This window comes from Pan troglodytes, chromosome 12, assembly GCF_028858775.2.
Source record: "Pan troglodytes isolate AG18354 chromosome 12, NHGRI_mPanTro3-v2.0_pri, whole genome shotgun sequence".
In the NCBI taxonomy this organism is placed as follows: Eukaryota; Metazoa; Chordata; class Mammalia; order Primates; family Hominidae; genus Pan; species Pan troglodytes.
The window spans coordinates 121,214,076-121,232,098 of record NC_072410.2 but is presented as its reverse complement, the minus strand read 5'-3'; the positions used below and the strand labels follow the sequence as shown (position 1 = coordinate 121,232,098).

The 18,023-nt window shown below is 46.6% G+C and overlaps 1 protein-coding gene across 4 annotated transcripts in view; it reads right to left on the bottom strand.

The window, feature by feature from the left end:
• The window catches only part of PXDN (peroxidasin), a 118,067-nt gene that overhangs the window by 21,526 nt on the left and 78,518 nt on the right, over positions 1-18,023 (bottom strand). For all 4 annotated transcript variants that reach the window (XM_063789390.1, XM_016946097.3, XM_063789391.1 and 1 more), the window contains 6 exons: positions 11,735-12,007; positions 10,509-10,625; positions 9,154-9,312; positions 7,623-7,735; positions 6,432-6,588; positions 593-701 (listed from right to left, as the gene is read on the bottom strand). In XM_063789390.1, the coding sequence (XP_063645460.1) occupies positions 593-701; positions 6,432-6,588; positions 7,623-7,735; positions 9,154-9,312; positions 10,509-10,625; positions 11,735-12,007 (928 nt within the window). The remainder of the gene's footprint in view (positions 1-592; positions 702-6,431; positions 6,589-7,622; positions 7,736-9,153; positions 9,313-10,508; positions 10,626-11,734; positions 12,008-18,023) is intronic.

Here is an 18,023-nt window from a genome sequence, read left to right as displayed (position 1 = left end):
AAAAGGAAGAATGAAACAAATTACTGAAGATAAAATTCATAGTACCCCAAAATATAATCATTGCTATTAATATTTCTACAGCTACTTTCTACAACATAATATACTATACCTTCCTCATCCGAAGTGGGAGGCAACAAAACAAAACAAAACAAACAGACAAAAACCGGAAGACACTAAAAACAAATAATTAATTAAGTCAATAGAGAAAATCACAGATATTGCATTTCACATAAGATGCAGAAAAACTGCTTTGGAATCAGCAACGTGAACAAATACACTAATGACTTTTAAACTATTTGTTTTTGCCAAATCATTTAGTCATAAGCCAAAGGAATGAGTTGAAATTTTCAAAGAATGTTTTGGTTGTGGATCATAGCCAAATTCTATTTGAAAAGCACACATCCTTCTGTTATTTCAACCCCCAGAAAACTCAGATGCCCATGTTGTTCATGATTTTTAAATTAAACATTTTGATCATCAGATAATCAAATCAAAATTCATATATTAGAACTGCATGCATTCTTTAATCACTCCCACCTTCACCCTAAAGCTCAGTGATTTGAGGGTCAGCGTGTTTACAGCCCCATGATACCTGTCAAACAAATGTGTTCGGGTTGAGTTTATAGCTCTGTCAACAGTCGCAATTGCTTCCACGATGGAGGTAGCTACAAACGGATCTCCATTTCGACTGATGTCAGGAACTAGGAAAATACAAAGTCGCGTATTACCAGGAAAAATACTGCACAATTACTCATAAAATGATGTCTAGACACTACATCATTAGCCACAAGGCATACTTTTCTCCAAATGTTATTTCTATTTTTCAAACCCAAACTCAAATAATTTTATCACAAATTCTACTAGAAGCCGTTTCAGACAGCATGAAAATTACAGACTTTAGCTTTTGAAATCATGTTATACCTGAGAAGAAGACAGGAAGTAGTTATAATGTGAAGCATGGAAGATCTTACGCTACATGCAACAGCATGTGGGAGGTGTGGACTGAGGCCTCCCTGTGTGGCCAGCCCAGCAGACAAGATGTCTGTGGAGACACCTCAGTGTCCAGCAGATCTCGTCCATTCCTCTCATCAAAGGCCACAGCCTCCCTGGACTCCGGGATCCTAACCCACTCCCCTCTTTAAAGATCTGCTGCCTCCATGATCCCATCTTCTCACCTGTGGACTTGTATCATTACACAGGGCAACTCCCTCCTCACACACACCACACACCACACACACACAATCACATTATACACACAGGCGCACACACACCACCTACATAGAACATTATACACAGACACACACACTATACATAGCACATTACATGCACGCCACACACAGATCCACACCACACATGCACCACACACACAGCACATTATACACACATGTCACATTATACACAGAAACACATACCACACACACACATCACATTATATACACAGAAACACATACGCCACCTACACAGAACATTATATAGAGACACACCACGCCACACATAACACATCACACACGCGCCACACACAGATACATACCACACACACACCACACATATAGTACATTATACACACACAAATCACATTACACACACACACCACACACATCACATTATACACACACATCACATTGTACACACAAACACACATACACCACACACACAAATCACATTGCACAAACACACCAGAGGTATGCACCACACACTGCACATTATACACAGACACACAGACACCACACACACACATCTGCCCCTCCTGACAGCAACCTGCCCCTCCTGACAGAAACCTGTCCCCTCCTGACAGGGACCTGCCCCTCCTTACTGGGATCTGCCCCTCCTGGCAGGAACCTGCCTTCTCCTGACAGGAACCTGCCCCCTCCTGACTGAAACCTGCCCCCTCCTGACTGAAACATACCCCCTCCTGACTGAAACCTGTCCCCTCCTGACTGAAACCTGCCCCCTCCTGACTGAAACCTGCCCCCTCCTGACTGAAACATGCCCCCTCCTGACTGAAACATGCCCCCTTCAGACAGGGACCTACCCCCTCCTGACACATGCCACCTACACAGCACATTAAACACAGACACACGCCACGCATAGGACATGACGCGCACACCACACACACACAGATTATATATGCAGATACACACAAAAATCACACATCCATCACACTACACTTAGATACACACGACAGACACATCACATTAGACACACATACACACCACACAAATACAACACACCCAGCACCTTATAAATAACACGCACATAGCCCATCAAACATATAGATACACACGACACTATACACACAGATACACACTACACATACCAACACCACAGCATACCACACATACTCATCACACTATATATAAACACACACAGACACACCACACAACACACACAAACACACACCCCAAACACCACACAAACACACAACATACACAAACACACCAAACCAAACAAAGAAACACACACACACAGAATCACACACCTTATCTACCCCTAAAGTTACTGCCCTCTTTCTAGTTCCCTCTTGTCATTCTTTTCTGCTTAATAGTAAGTCCCTAGGTGATACTTTACCAAATAATATAAACTAATTCCAACCAACTTTTATTTTTAGTGATGAAAACAGCTCTAACCATCTCACCCAATGACATGAACCCCAATAAATCCAAAGTTGATTTCATTTTTCTTCAACATACGCAATCTTTTGACAGACGCTGACACAGCCCAACACACCCTTACAAAAAAGCTTCTTTCACTTGGCTGCTGGGACACAGCCCTCTATGGGGACCTGCCCCCTCTTGACAGAGACCTGCCCTCTCCTGACAGAAAGCTGCCCCCTCCTGACTGAAACCTGCCACTTCCTGACAGGGACCTGTCCCCTCCTGCCTGAAACCTGTCCCCTCCTGAATAAATCTGGTCCCCTCATGACAGGCACCTGCACACTCCTGACTGAAATCTGCCCCATCCCGACTGGGACCTGCCCCCCTGACAGAAACCCGCCCCCACCTGACTGAAACCTGTCCCCTCCTGACAGGGACCTGCCCCCTCAGTACTGGGATCTGTCCCCTCCTGACAGGAACCTGCCTTCTCCTGACTGAAACATGCCCCCTTTGGACAGGGACCGAAACCTGTACCCTCTTGACAGGGACTTGCCCCCTCCTGACTGAAACCTGCCCTCTCCGGACAGGGACCTACCCCCTCCTGACTGGAACCTGTCCCCTCCTGACAGAAACCTGTCCCCTCCTGCCTCGGACCTGTCCCCTCCTGACTGGGTTCTACTCCCTCTGACTGAGAACTGCCCTCTCCTGACTAAAACCTACCCCCTGCTGACAGGGACTGACCTTGCCCCTCCTGAATGAAACTTGGCCCCTCCTGGCTGGGACCTGCCCCCTCCTGTGTGAAACCTTCCCCCTCCTGACAAGAACCTGCCCCCACCTGACAGGGACCTGCCCCCTCCTGACAAGAACGTGCCCCCTCCTGACTGAAACCTACTCCTCCTGACTGAGACCTAGTCCCTTCCTGACAGGAACCTGCCCCCTCTTGCCCCCTCCTCACTGGGACTTGCCCCCTCACTGTGATTTCCTTTCTCCTTGTCTCTTCCTCCTGAGCACTCCATTTCAGCTGTGGGCTCTCTCTCTCTCTCTCTCTCTCTCTCTCTCTGTTACAGTCTCTGCGTGCGTCCACTCTCAGTGTCTTTTTGCTCATTCTGCCTTGCCCACCAGGCCTCTGAGGCTGCAGCTCCAGCACAGTGACTGGGTGTTCTGGTCCTCCACAGCATCTCCCTGTGTGGTTCCACTTCACGCTGTTGTCTTCATATTCCCAACTTTACACCATCGTCCTGACCTCTCCCTGCAGCTCACTTCATGGCTCTAACCACCCACTCCAGGCTTTTCCCTTTTCCATGCTCAAACAGGACTCCTCCATCTCTCCTTCCCCAGGCCGGTTTCTCCCCAGCTGTCTCTGGGTCTCAATGGGTGACACTGGCAGAGCCCAGCAGTCCCCCCACAGTGCAAGCCAACTACTGCCAGGCCCTCTCAGATCTGCTACTGGCCGCGAGCCCAGGGACCAGCCCCGCAGACCCCAGCTGTGGGCCCGGGTGCAGGCACTCCTTCTCCCACTTGGCCCAGCACCCTCCACTATCCTCCCCGACACCTCGCCCTGGACCCTTCATCCACAGCCCAAGCCAAATCTTAGGAAAGCAGACTGGCTCACGGTGCTTCTCTGCTGGGAACTTCCTCATGGCGTCCCGGTATGTCTGCAAGGACAGTCGAGCTCTGCAGCCCAGTTAGCACCAGGACCCCCAGGACTGCCCCAGCCCTGTGCTCCCCCGGCATCGGGCTCATTCTGACCCCAGGACCCCACCCCTCTACTCTCCCAGACCAGGCTGCCCCTGCCACCCCCCATCTCCCCGTGGCTCCCTCTGCTCAGAATTCAATACGCAGGCGAGTGCTGACCACCTCTGCTTCCCCCTCCGGCCCATGCCTTGCCCTGCGGTTCCTCACGGACTCCTCACCATCTGAGCATGACTGCTCATCTCACTGCTTCTTACTCATCTCTCCACCAGGATCTAACTCCATGAAGCCGAGTGCCTGGCACACCTGGCTCAGCACTGAGGACAGAGTCCAGCCCACGAAGGCATTTGCTGAACGAACGACCAAGTGGCGGCGACTATTGGTGATAACTGGGCCAACCCGAGGGCCCTTCTGAACCATCTCCTTACAACATGTGCTCACACCGGACTATGGATGGACATCTCCAGCCTGATTTATTTCACCGCTAACAGACATCACAGGCATGTGGATTAGGTGAGCTCACTGGCTATTTTGCATATGTGAGGTATGTATACATGGACAACTCAAATGGCTGAAAAGAATTTCAGCTAGGCAGAAACCTTACTTTTTGGTGTGTATCTCAGAGCCCAAATTTACTAATTTTTGGAATGCAATATTTTTATGCCAATAGGTAGATAAATGAGACATACAATTTTATATAATTTTATGACTAACATTTCATTCTTATTAATGGTTTAAGTTGAATTTGTTTTTCTATAAGCAATGATCACAGAAAAATAATCCAAAAGCATTTCTTTATCTACCTTTTTATAAAAGGAAAAGGAATCCAACCATAATATTAATGATGGTATTTTTGGGGGATGGAATTACGGGTGGACGATTAAATTTCAGATGTAATTAATTCATGTTAAGGTAGCATTTTTCAAGCAAAAAACAAATATTAATTTAAAATAATCTACTGGTTTTTAAGTTTCATCAACTTAATTTTACACTTAATTTTACATCAACTTTACATTTCACACTCTACATATAATGGGAACATAAGGTCACTTAAGACTTTTCCTAAATAATTCTTAAAAGTCTTTGAGGAATTCCATTACGGTTCACATTTATGTCTGCCATGTTCATGGCACTGAGTGGGGGTCACTCTTCCTGTCTGTTAACAAGTCCCATGGAGAAGGCGGATCAGTCACAATGAGAGTGGAAAAGGCAAAAATAGAGTCACAGTGGAGGCCCGGGGGAAGGCCAGCGCCTGCGGGGAGTGGGGTGATGGCCAGAGGGTCCTTTACCCCGTGAAGGGGGGTTTGTGCGCGTCCTCAGAGTGTTGTTAACTCTAGGGGGACAGAGCTGGAGTGGGGAACACACCACTGATGAGGCGCAGGTTTGGGTCACACCGTGAAGACTCCATGCAAAGCTAAAGGGTGTGAGTGTCACCCTGGTGGCCACAGGAGACATGGAGAAGGGTCAGGGACACATCATGAGCATCATGGGGTCTGTGGGTTGAGAAAGAGGGGCCAGAGTGACCCGGGCCTCTGTTACAAGAACCCGGACAAGATGCCAAGGGCCTCGGGGTGAGTGGGATGGAAGTGGTGGGGGACCAGGATGCAAACAGACAGATGCAGGCATGGAGTCAGGACGGCTCTAGGACCACCGACTGGATCTATGTAAGGCTGCCTACGAGCACCTAGAGGTTCCCACTGAAAGATGCTTCCAGAGCATTCCTGGCCAAAGCCCGAGGAGAGAGAAACCGCAGCTAAGGAATCAGAATCTCTTCAAGCAACCACATTTGCCAAATTGTAACTGTAAATTACACCTGGTCATTTCTGGACAGATGTGGACGACCCCGGAGCAAAGCTCTGCCCAGTGGACGGGCTGCAGGGTAAGACATTGCCCAGTGGACAGGCTGCAGGACAAAGCTCTGCCCTGTGGATGGGCAGCAGGGCCTCCAGGTGCCTGAGTGGAGGGGAGGGGCTGGCGAGCAGCCCGGCCATGCATCAGGAGAGTGTCCCCACCTGGGAATCAAGGGTGCTTTGTCTTCTGAATAATTCTGAACGGCCTAAGTCAACTGGCCTGGGACCACACTAGGGACCTGCGGGCTTTCTTTGTGGATACCATGTGGGTAGATGTGGGCATGTGGCATCTTACCGTTCACACTGAGCACCATGCTCACCGAGGCCGACCCAATGGTGTTCCGGGCCACACACTCATAGCGACCTGCGTCTGCAGGGCCAACGTCATTGATGGTCAAGAATCCTTCAGGGCTGATGTGAAATTTTCCACTTTCTGTCACCTGAACCCCATCCTGGAGCAAAACAGAATGAAAACAGTATTAGAAATAAGACTAAGAAGCAGAAGTTATCTGACCTAGGGTTGGGGGAGGGGAGCCATTTGTTAGGATTTGCAAATGGAGAAGCTCCCAGGCTGCACTCAGATCCATCCAGGCCTGGAAAGGGAAGGAGATGTGGTCAGTTCTCCCAATGCCAAGCTGGCGAGATAAACTCTTCCCACATCTCATTCTTTGGGAGAACAGAGCTTGACAGCTTGAGGCAAGGATGATTTTCCACAATGAGGAGAAGAGGCACCAATGATGGCTCCCTTAGACACCCGCTATGGTGGGGGGCCCTACAAAGAGACCTAGGAATGTCTCAGAAAGAGAGGGCACTGGCGCCGAGGGCAAAGAAGGATTCAGACGCAGACACAGAGGGACAGGTGACCTCCCAGCTGAGGCAGGAACAAGAGCAGATGCCTGGGGTGTGTGCGACGAGGAAGAAAAGGACACAGAGATTCACAGGGCAGTGCAGGGATGCAGGTGGAGGACGGGACCATCTCCGCTGAGCGCTCTCCTTCCACGGGGACCAGTGTGGCCGGCCCTGTGCTCCCGGGAGGGAATTCACAGAAACACGGGTCATGGTGTGTGAGTGCTACCCACATTTTCCTACTGAGCTTAATAAAAACAGCAAAAAAATGAAATAACGATGAAAATCCTTCCTTATTGATGATGAGACCATAGTTCTATAAGAGGGGTTTTCTTTGCTTTTGTTATTGAAAAGATCAAAAAAATGGAATGCTCCAAGTTTGTTTTGTTCTTATTAGTAAGGATGCCCTGAGTATTTTTACCTCAAGGCTTAAGATCTGAATGTTTTTCTTTCTGCTACAGAAAGTCTATAGAGGAAGTGGGCAGGCAGCAGCTGTCCAGCCCATCACACCCCACAGCAGAGGGGAGGCTGGGGCGTCGGCACTGGCCTGCCTACCTTGCTCCAGGTAGTGGGTGGTGTGGGTGCCAGCCCGTCTACCTTGTATCTGGGTGGTGGCTGGCTCGGGCACCAGCCCACCTACCTTGTTCCAGGTGATGGCTGGCTCGGGCTCGCCCTGGGAGCTGCACGGGAGCTGCACATTGGCGCCCACCTCCACTGTTGTGTCGCTGGGAATGCTGGCAAACACTGGGGTGACTGGAAGGCAGATGTAGAGAATCCAGGAGAACGAGTCAATTACATCAAAAAACTTCAGAAGAACAAAATCCCCTGCCCTCCATCAGGCCCACCCAGGGATGCTGGGAGCTCGCAGTCAGTTTCAGAATGGGCCCTTTCTCTGCCTCCCAGCAGCCTCTGCACAGGGCAGGGGAGCCTGAAAGGTCCCAGGAAAGATCCGCCCACCTCCCCGCCTCTCAGGGCAAGGAGAGCGAAGCGTAACCAGTGTCTTCCCTGCTCAGAGACAGACAGCCGCAGGGTCCAAGATGGGCTGGCTGCCATGTCCTCCAGCCCCCAGTCCCTCACCGATGGTGGGGCAGTCTCAGGCATATGCTGTGCCGCAAGGCCCACAGAGGACAACAAGCTCTGGGGAGAGCCCGACTCTCGGAGAAGGAAACAGAGGGGAGCTTCCTCCTCTGAAAGAGCAGGAGCGTGGCTGAGTGCTGGGATCTGGGGAGCCGTTCAGGAATCCCACCCCCGCATTCTCTACACAGGCACCCAGAGTCCTGCTAGGTCAGGGACGCAAAGGGCAAACCCAAGAAGCACAGAGCCAATCCGGCGGGCCGGTCATCAACAGCCTACTGATAACAGGCAGAGGGAAGCCCCTTCTAGAGGTCTGCACAGTCTCAGGACATCCCCAAAGGGACGCAAGGAAATCCAGCCCTATCCTCCCCGCACGACATCTCTGCCCCACTCCCCATGGTCCCCATGACAAGCTCAGGGTCTGTGGCAACCTGGATTACTCAGCTCTGGGGGCCACTCATGCTAACACTGGAGTTAGCACAGGGCGCCTGCAACACGGGGGCTGGGTCAGGGGCCTTCGCTCTTGCAGAGGCCACAATCAGCGCTACGCTGACTATCAGGAGGGATATGAGGTTGCGGGGATTCTTCTCATTGGAGAGAACAGGCAAAGGCGACATCCAAAAGGAACAAGACGAAGACCAGGGTCCAAGGATGAGCGGGCAGACGGGAAAGAAACTGGATTTGGCCTCATGATACATCATCTGGGGTCTGTGCCTTGGGAGCTGACTTGATTAGACTGTGTTACTTAAGTAACCACCCCAGAAAGGGCAGTTAGAAACAACCCTTTTCTAAAATAATCTTAATTAACCAAGGGAAAAAACCTGATAGATTTTACTTTAACAAGTCACTCTTATCCAAGTTCAAAACAACCATCACTGAAAAATAAGCAAATGTTTTCACCTGCTAAAGGGACAGAGATTGAATGAGCTACTATGCAGACACCCTGGGGGCACAAGCACAATGACGGTGCATAAAATGCAGAGAGAAGAGCCAACGCTTTATAACGAAGAGTAACACTAATGTCAGCTGCAGAATTCTGTGTTTCCTGATAACCGATCTGAGAAAATCAATTCAGTCCACAACCTCCTGGCACCTACCTCTGGGCTGCACAGTCAGGTGGGCCACGACCTTCTGGGAGCCGATGATGTTGACAGCCTGGCATTCGTACTGGCCCTGGTCGTGGAGGGCAACTCCAGAGATTCTAAGTGTTCCCGATGACAGGACCAGGTGCCGCCGGTCCACGGAGAGCTGGCTCCCTGCAAGGGCATGGGCCTGTTACACTGGACACTCGGACGTATGGAGAACTCCTACTCTCAGACTGACAGCGTGACCACAGAAGCTTGTCTCCACCTGGGTCGGGGCGCCGGATAATTTGGCCTGGCCCTGCATAAGCAAATCTTTGCCTCCCCAGCAGACACCATGGTGACACCTGAACGTCCCTGCACCCGTAACTCAGACAGAGGGGTTGACAGTGGCAGAGAACAGAGGGAAAAGCACTACACAGGGGGCCAGGAGGACATGGGGACTCGGGGAGTCAGAGCGGGATGGATGGCCAGCTGGGAGAACCAGGGAGAGGATTGAGTGCTGGAGATGACGAAGAGCCAAGCGAGGCCCCAGCAAGTTCCTTTCCGGGATAAACCTCTCCTGTTCTTGCCCATAACTACCTGAGAAAAGGGAAATCCAGGGCGTGTGATGCAGGCACAAGCCTCCTCCCCAAAGACTTTCAGGAGCCCTGGGTGGGGCCCCTCAGAGGGCGGAAGGGATGGGCTGGCCATTTGGTGCAAGCTGGAGTGGCCAGGATGTCTCGGGGTCACTGCTTGCATCCCAGGACAGGAACCAGGAGGTCTGCGTAGCTCCTTCTCCAGCAGTTTCAGCTCCTGCCCTCACCCCAACCCCCATCCAGGCTGTGCCTTTATGCAGTAACATGCCCAGCGACTTTCCCATTGAAGGAAGAGGGCTAGGACTGTAGGCAAAGAATGTGATGAAAGGTCATGATGCCGAATGGGGAGGTGACAGTGAGGGCTCTGGGAAGCAAAGTCAGAGCAAAAGCTGTTCGTCTGTTTCAATATATTCCTCGACTGTTTCCAGAAAATTCTATCCTCCATGCAAATAGATTCCTTCAAGAGCCTGCTTAAAAGCACATCCTAGAGACTATCTGAAACAAGGCAGGTGTGAGGGAGTCAAAGGCAGGAACCCCAAGTCTCTTCCGCAATGACAGAGCTTCTCAGAGTTTCCTGCCATGATGTCCATGAGGGACGGCCATGCATGGACAGGAAGCCGCGGGGGGTGTGCAGACACCTCTGCGCTTCCCAGTGCCTTGGTCCTGTGGAATCCAGTCCCAGCTCAGCCCTGTCCAGAACACGCTGGGGTTGCCTGGGCACAGTGGAAATGTGTGCTTCCTGTGTCTGTGGCCGCGGAGGGAGCAGGCAAAGGGCCGGGGCCTGGGTCTTACCTCCCTTGGTCCAGGCGATGACGGGCGGCGGGTTGCCCTTGGCTTCACACTGGAAATCCACGGTCTGGCCCTCAATAACGACTCTGTCCTGAGGCGTCACAGTGAACTGAGGAAGAGCTTCCGGAGAGAAAGTATTCGAAACAGGACATGTAAAAAACAGCCTGGGGTAAAAACGCCACCAAGAAAATGACCACAGTCTTGGCAGACATCTGACCATTAGGAGCAATGTCTACAACGAAGAGTCAGAAAGAGGCAGAGGGCACAGGAGAAGATGGGAGCAGAACAGAAAGAAGATGAAGGATGGGTGTGTTCTCAGCATCACCCTGGAAAGCACACAAAGACCGTTCAACCACACCGCCAGCTGCAATGCACACGGGGCACGGATGAGGCCACACTGCAGCTCGTGGACACCAGGCCGACTTACAACAATTCCTCTCAATCCTCACCCTAAACTAATATTTGCAAATGCTTAAAAAATGCCATCTGGTATAGCTGTGTATGATGATAGTGGTTATTATCCCTGGATGAAAAACATAACTTACAGAATAGTATTGTCTGGTATGATTCCATTTTTATAAAAGTAACAGCCACAAAAAAAGTAAATCCATGTAACACAGTTGCACTGCTGTGCGTGCAGATTCTCGACAGATTGCCAGTGAGACAGGAAAGGGCTGAAGAGAGGCTGGCAGAGGGAAATGATTTATCTTTTGCACTTCCGTATTGTTTGAATGTTTTCCAACAAAGTCCCACTTCACAAGAATAACTCATTTTACAGTCAATTAAGCAATGTAGAAATCCATGGCAGATGGCGTAAAACGATGAATACTCCCAGATTACATCCAAAAGTGATCTTAGGGAAGGATTCAAAGCTGTCTGCAAGGTGTATCAACCACCTTACTGCACATGTGCATGCATGTGTGCACACCCACACACACACACTCTCTCTCTCACTTATTTGACAGACACTCCTGCTGGCCAGGTGCTGGAGGTACAGAGACACGACAGCCAGCACACAGAGCCCATACTACAGAGCCTTCTGTTCCAAAAATCTACAAACTGCAATCGTCTGTATTTAGTCCAAGGGGGGTGTAATGGATAAAAATAAACCGAGTGAAGTGGACAGGGCAGAAGATTCTATGGAGCGTCCGTGGGTACGGCAGCGCGAGCTGGTGGAGGGGTGAGGATGGGGCTGAGCCCTGGCTCTGGCACAGAGGATGGATACCCACCCTGGACGATGATGAACGCGGTGGCATGGACGCTGTCAATGTTGTTGGTCGCAGAGCACGCATACTCTCCGCTGTCCTCCTGGACGACGTTCTGTATGTAAAGCCCGCCAGAAGGTGTGATGTTCACTCGCGGGTCAACTGGCAAGGGTGTGCGGTCACCTCTCGTCCAGGAGATCCGCGGCGGGGGGTGGCCTGTGGCGCTGCACTCCAGCGTGACGCTCTCCCCAACCAGCACCTCTGTATTCTGTGGCTGGATTACAAAAGTGGGTCGAGCTGTCACAATTAAACAGAAATTCTCAATTAATTTCTCCCGGTTTGACATGGTTTTTGCTTGATTTTTCCTATGTCAGGCTATTGATTCTATTTACCACCGAAATAGGCAAAACAAACACAATGTAACTGCATATTTTCTTTTTAAAGAAATGTGCAGACAATAAAAATGGTTCACAGCCTCGGGTCAAACAAAATGCAGGCCACGTGAGAAAAGTGAGCAACCATGATCGGTTAGGAAGAGCTAATTAGGAAGCGCTTTTTCTTAAAACATGTGCCGAACTCCATGGAGGTTTCTTATTTCTAAATAAAATACATTATGTCAATCTTGTTAGACCTTGCTAGTAGTTCTTATTGGCACAAATTATTGTTAGGGAAGTATATTTAGAGTATACAAAATATCAAATTTACTCACAAAAAATGCAAATTAAAAGTAAGCAAGAAATAATATTTTTCAAATTTAAATCCAGAAAAAAGTCCATACAATTATGAATGTGTTTCATGTGTGAGTTTGTGTGGAAACAGAACTCTCCCATGCTGGCAGTGGGAGCACACCCTGGCCCAGCCCACCTGCAGGGACGTGGCCGTGCATACTGACACTGAAGATGTGCACACTCTATTGCCCAGAAATGACCCTGCCAAAAAAAAGCCAGCAGAAGACAAGAAATAACTAAGATTAGAGCATAACTGAAGGAGACAGAGACACGAAAAACCCTTCAAACAAAAATGAATCCAGGAGCTGGATTAATTTGACAAGATTAACAAAATACATATTTTGTTAATCGGTTTGACAAATGGATTAGATAGACTGCTAGCCAGACTAATAAAGAAAGAGAGAAGAATCAAATAGGATAAAAAATGATAAAGGGGATATCACCCCTGATCCCAAAGAAATACAAACTACCATCAAAGAATACTACAAACACTTCTACACAAATGAACTAGAAAATCTGGAAGAAAGGGGTAAATTCCTGGACATATACACCCTCCTAAGAGGGTATTCAAATAGGAAGAGAGGAAGTCAAATTGTCTCTGTTTGCAGACGACATGATTGCATATTTAGAAAACCCCAACATCTCAGCCCCAAAACTCCTTAAGCTTATAAACAACTTCAGCAAAGTCTCAGGGCACAAAATCAATGTGCAAAAATCACAAGCATTCCTATATACCAATAATAGACAAGCAGAGAGCCAAATCATGAGTGAACTCCCATTCATGATTGCTACAAAGAAAATAAAATACCTAGGAATACAACTTACACGGGACTTGAAGGACCTCTTTAAGGAGAACTACAAACCACTGCTCAAGGAAATCAGAGAGGATACAAACAAATGGAAAAACATTCCATGCTCATGGACAGGAAGAATCAATATTGTGAAAATGGCCATACTGCCCAAAGTAATTTATAGATTCAATGCTATTCCCATCAAGCTACCATTGACTTTCTTCACAGAGCTAGAAAAAACTACTTTAAATTTCATATGGACCAAAAAGCAGCCCGTATAGCCAAGACAATCTTAAGCAAAAAGAACAAAGCCGGAGGCATCACACTACCTAACTTCAAACTATACTACAAGGCTACAGGAACCAAAACAACATGATAGTGGTACCGAAACAGAGATATAGACAATAGAACAGAACAGAGCCCTCAGAAATAACACCACACATCTACAACCATCTGATCTTTGACAAACCTGACAAAAACAAGCAATGGGGAAAGGATTCCCTATTTAATACATGGTGCTGGGAAAACTGGCTAGCCATATGTAGAAAGCTGAAACTGGATCCCTTCCTTACACCTTATACAAAAATTAACTCAAAGATGGATTAAAGACTTAAACATAAAACCTGAAACCATAAAAACCCTAGAAGAAAACCTAGGCAATAACATTCAGGACACAGGCATGGGCAAAGACTTTGTGACTAAAACACCAAAAGCAATTGCAACAAAAGCCAAAAGTGACAAATGGAATCTAATTACACTAAAGAGCTTCTGCACAAGAAAAGAAACTATCGTCAGAGTGAACAGGCAACCTATAGAATGGGAGAAAATTTTTGCAATCTATCCATCTGACAAAAGGTTAATATTCAGAATCTACAAAGAATTTAAACAAATTTACAAGAAAAAAAACAACCCCATCTAAAAGTGGGTTAAGGATATGAACAGACACTTCTCAAAAGAAATTTATGTGGCCAACAAACATATGAAAAAAAAGCTCATCATCACTGGTCATTAGAGAAATGGAAATCAAAACCACAATGAGATACCATCTCATGCCAGTTAGAATGGCAATCATTAAAGAGTCTGGAAACAACAGATGCTGGCGAGGATGCAGAGAAATAGGAATGTTTTTACGCTGTTGCTGGGATTGTAAATTAGTTCAACCATTGTGGAAGACAGTGTGGGGATTCCTCAAGGATCTAGAACCAGAAATATAATTTGACCCAGCAATCCCATTATTGGGTATATACCCAAAGGATTATAAGTCATACTACTATAAAGACACATGCACACGTTATGTTTATTGCAGCACTACTCACAATAGCAAAGACTTGGAACCAACCCAAATGCCCATCAATGATAGACTGGATAAAGAAAACGTAGCACATACACACCATGGAATACTATGCAGCCATAAAAAAGAATGAGTTCAGGTCCTTTGCAAGAACATGGAAAAAGGTGGAAACCATCATCCTCAGCAAACTAACACAGGGACAGAAAACCAAACACCGCATGTTCTCATTCATAAGTGGGAGTTGAACAGTGAGAACACATGGACACAGGGAGTGGAACATCAAACACCAGGACCTGTTGGGGGGTTGGGGGAAAGGGGACAGAGAGCATTAGGACAAATATCTAATGCCTGTGGGGCTTAAAACCTAGATGACAGGTTGATAGGTGGCAGCAAACTACCATGGCACATGTATACCTATGTAACATACGTGCACATTCAGCACATATATCCCAGAACTTAAAGTAAAATTTAAAAATATATATATTCTGCTAGAAACTTAATCCACAGATATTTTTACAAGCACATAAAATGTCATATGTCCAAATAAATTTTTGTTTGGGCCAGACGTGGTGGCTCATGCCTGTAATCCCAGCTCTTTGAGAGGCCGAGGTGGGCAATCGCCTGATGTCAGGAATTCGAGACCAGCCTGGCCAACATGGCGAAACCCTGCCTCTACTAAAAATACAAAAATTAGCCAGTATGGTGGTGCACACCTGTAGTCCCAGCTACTCGGCAGGCTGAGGCAGGAGAATCACTTGAATCAGGGAGTCAGAGGTTGCAGTGAGCTGAGATCTTACCACTGCACTCCAGCCTGGGCAACAGCGAGACTCTGTCTAAATAAATAAATAAATAATTTTTGTTTGTTTTCCTTTTGCCCTGTTGTTTCTTCAGGTCAACCATCCTTATCTGCCATGCTAAAATTCAGAAAGCTCCAAAAATCATTATTTTTTCATAACTTATTTGTTTGCAAAACTGGATCTGTCTAGCATAAGACTACTTATAGTCTTTATTCTACTTTCTGTGAATATCCATACAGTTTGCTATAGGATATTAATACATTGATTACAGGGTACTATCCCAGACTCTGCTGACAGTCTAAACTGGTATGTGGATTTTACACTATGCTACCCTTCTAAAAATTTCCCCAAGTTTCTGGATATCAAAAGACATCTGGCCCAAAGGCTTTTGAATAAATAACACACAACTGTGATAGCTAAAGATTTGGAAAAAAATCTAAACTCACTCCAAAAGAGAACTTGTTAAATAAATTATGGTGCATTTAGATCATGGAATTCTATGCAGCTATACAAAGAGAGTAAGAAAACTCATGTATTAAAAGTGAAAGACTAGAAAGATTTCTAAGATACCATCTAAGAAAAATCACTTGCCTCAAATATGCTTCCTTCTTTTTGTATATAGATAGGGAAGAAACTACTAAGCATTTTGGGAAGAGGGGAAGGGAATAGGAATTGAGCGGATGACGAAAAGAGCCAGGAGGAAGACTTTCTACCTTTTTTATATATGTTAATATGTAAGCTGTGTTAATCAAATATTTAAGTATAAATTATAAAAAATACAGAAATGACATTTAGTATTAGTATTTCTATCAGAATAACAAACTGGAAACCATGAAGCTACTCACAGAAGTACGAACACCAAAGTCAAAGTCGGCCTTGAGGGCATTTGCAGACCCTTATAACTTAAATTTAGCCTTAAGAGCCTCATGTGATACAGAAGACAAGACACAGATCAACACAGGCCCACGAAGAGAAGTCCAACAGAAAACTGAACAGCAGCTGCATCCCCACAGTGCTGTGCCCTCGGCATGAGAAAGAACTAACTTCAAAACCTGCCTGCCCCACCCAGGGAACGATGCCCAGTAGAAGAGAGAAATAAATCCCATTTAAGTGTTGTTCACCAAAATCCGGTCCTCACGTGAACTTGCTGCCCAACTCCCCCCACATCAGGCAGAAGGAAGGTGATCCCCGACAGAAGAGCTGAGATAAACAAAGGAATGACAAAGGAAGTGGGAACCACATGGATGCATCCAGACAAACACTGGGAGAACAAAATAATAATGTTTATAGGTTTTAAAAAAAAAAAAACAGAACCAAGCACATCAACTCAGAGGGATGAACGCACGTTAGAGGGGAAGGTTATACTAACTTTAGGCTTTGGCAATTTAAGAATGCATTTAAAATTTTCTAGGCTAACCATTAAAAGAACAGAAATGGGCATATAGTGTCCAAACCAGTAGTGGGGAGCAAATAGGAAAAATAATTATTTCCAACTAAAGCAAGAAACATAGAAAAGTTTGGACAAACAGTTCAGAATAAGAGCTAGAATTTATAAATCTCATATTGTTAACTACAATAAACATATTTAAATGGATTAACTTTAAGAAAAACTTAGGATTTTTTTTTAAATTTCTAGCTCTATGTTATTTATATTAAACATCTCAAATATATGTACATGGAAAGGCTCGGAGAAAAATGGTGGGAAAAGACACACCTGCCAATACGAATCAAGTAGAGGCTGCTGTATTTATCTTACAACAAATTTACCTTGAAGCAAAAAGCACTGATAGAGATAGAAGTGTTACTGATCAAAAATGTAATTCATCAGAAAGATAAAAATTGCAAACTTTTTATATGCTCCTAATCACAGAGCTTCAGGATACTGGGTGCGATATGCCCCTTTGTGTCTCACAGAGACCTACACGTCACTCTATTCCTGTTACTCTACATTATTACCATAGTCTGTGACAGCAGTTGGCCATTTTTTTCTGTAAAGGGCCAGATTGGTCCTGTTTTAAGTTTTGAAGGCCACACAGGTTTTGTTGCTACTACTCAACTCTGCCATGGTAGCATACAAGCAGCCACAGACATTGTGCAGAAGAATGGGTGTGGTCATGCTCCAAGAAAACTTAATCATAGACAATGACACCTGAATTTCCTCTAGCTGTCATGTGGTCATAAGATATTCTTCTTCTTTTAAAAGTTTTGATCATTTAAAATTGTAGAAAAGTATTCTTAGTTCATAGACCTTAGGAAAAACAGGCAGTAGGCAGGTGTGGACTGCAGGCTGCAGTGTGTCAGCCTAGGCTTCTGGGCTTCTCAGGGCTGGTTCCCCCATGCTGCAGTGACTCCCTGTGCACCGGATGGCGGGAGACTCTTCATGTGTATCTGAGGGAGCTACACCCACATGCTCAGACTAGTATACTAAATAGGGCTGCTGTTCCTGAGAAAGACACAACAATTCAGATCAAAAGGAGTGAAATTTGGAACTCTCAAGCCATAAAGAGCTGGCTAAATATTCCTGTCTAGGAATCAATCAACCTATGAACATAGTAACTCTCCTAAGTAGTTCATTACTCATAATCCATAGTTATTCTCCTTTGTCTATAACATATACTTAACAGTACTACATAACTTTTTCTCCCTATTTTGTGGATTTTTTAATTCCTTAAAAATACAGCCCATGCTCCTTCTATGAGCAGCGGC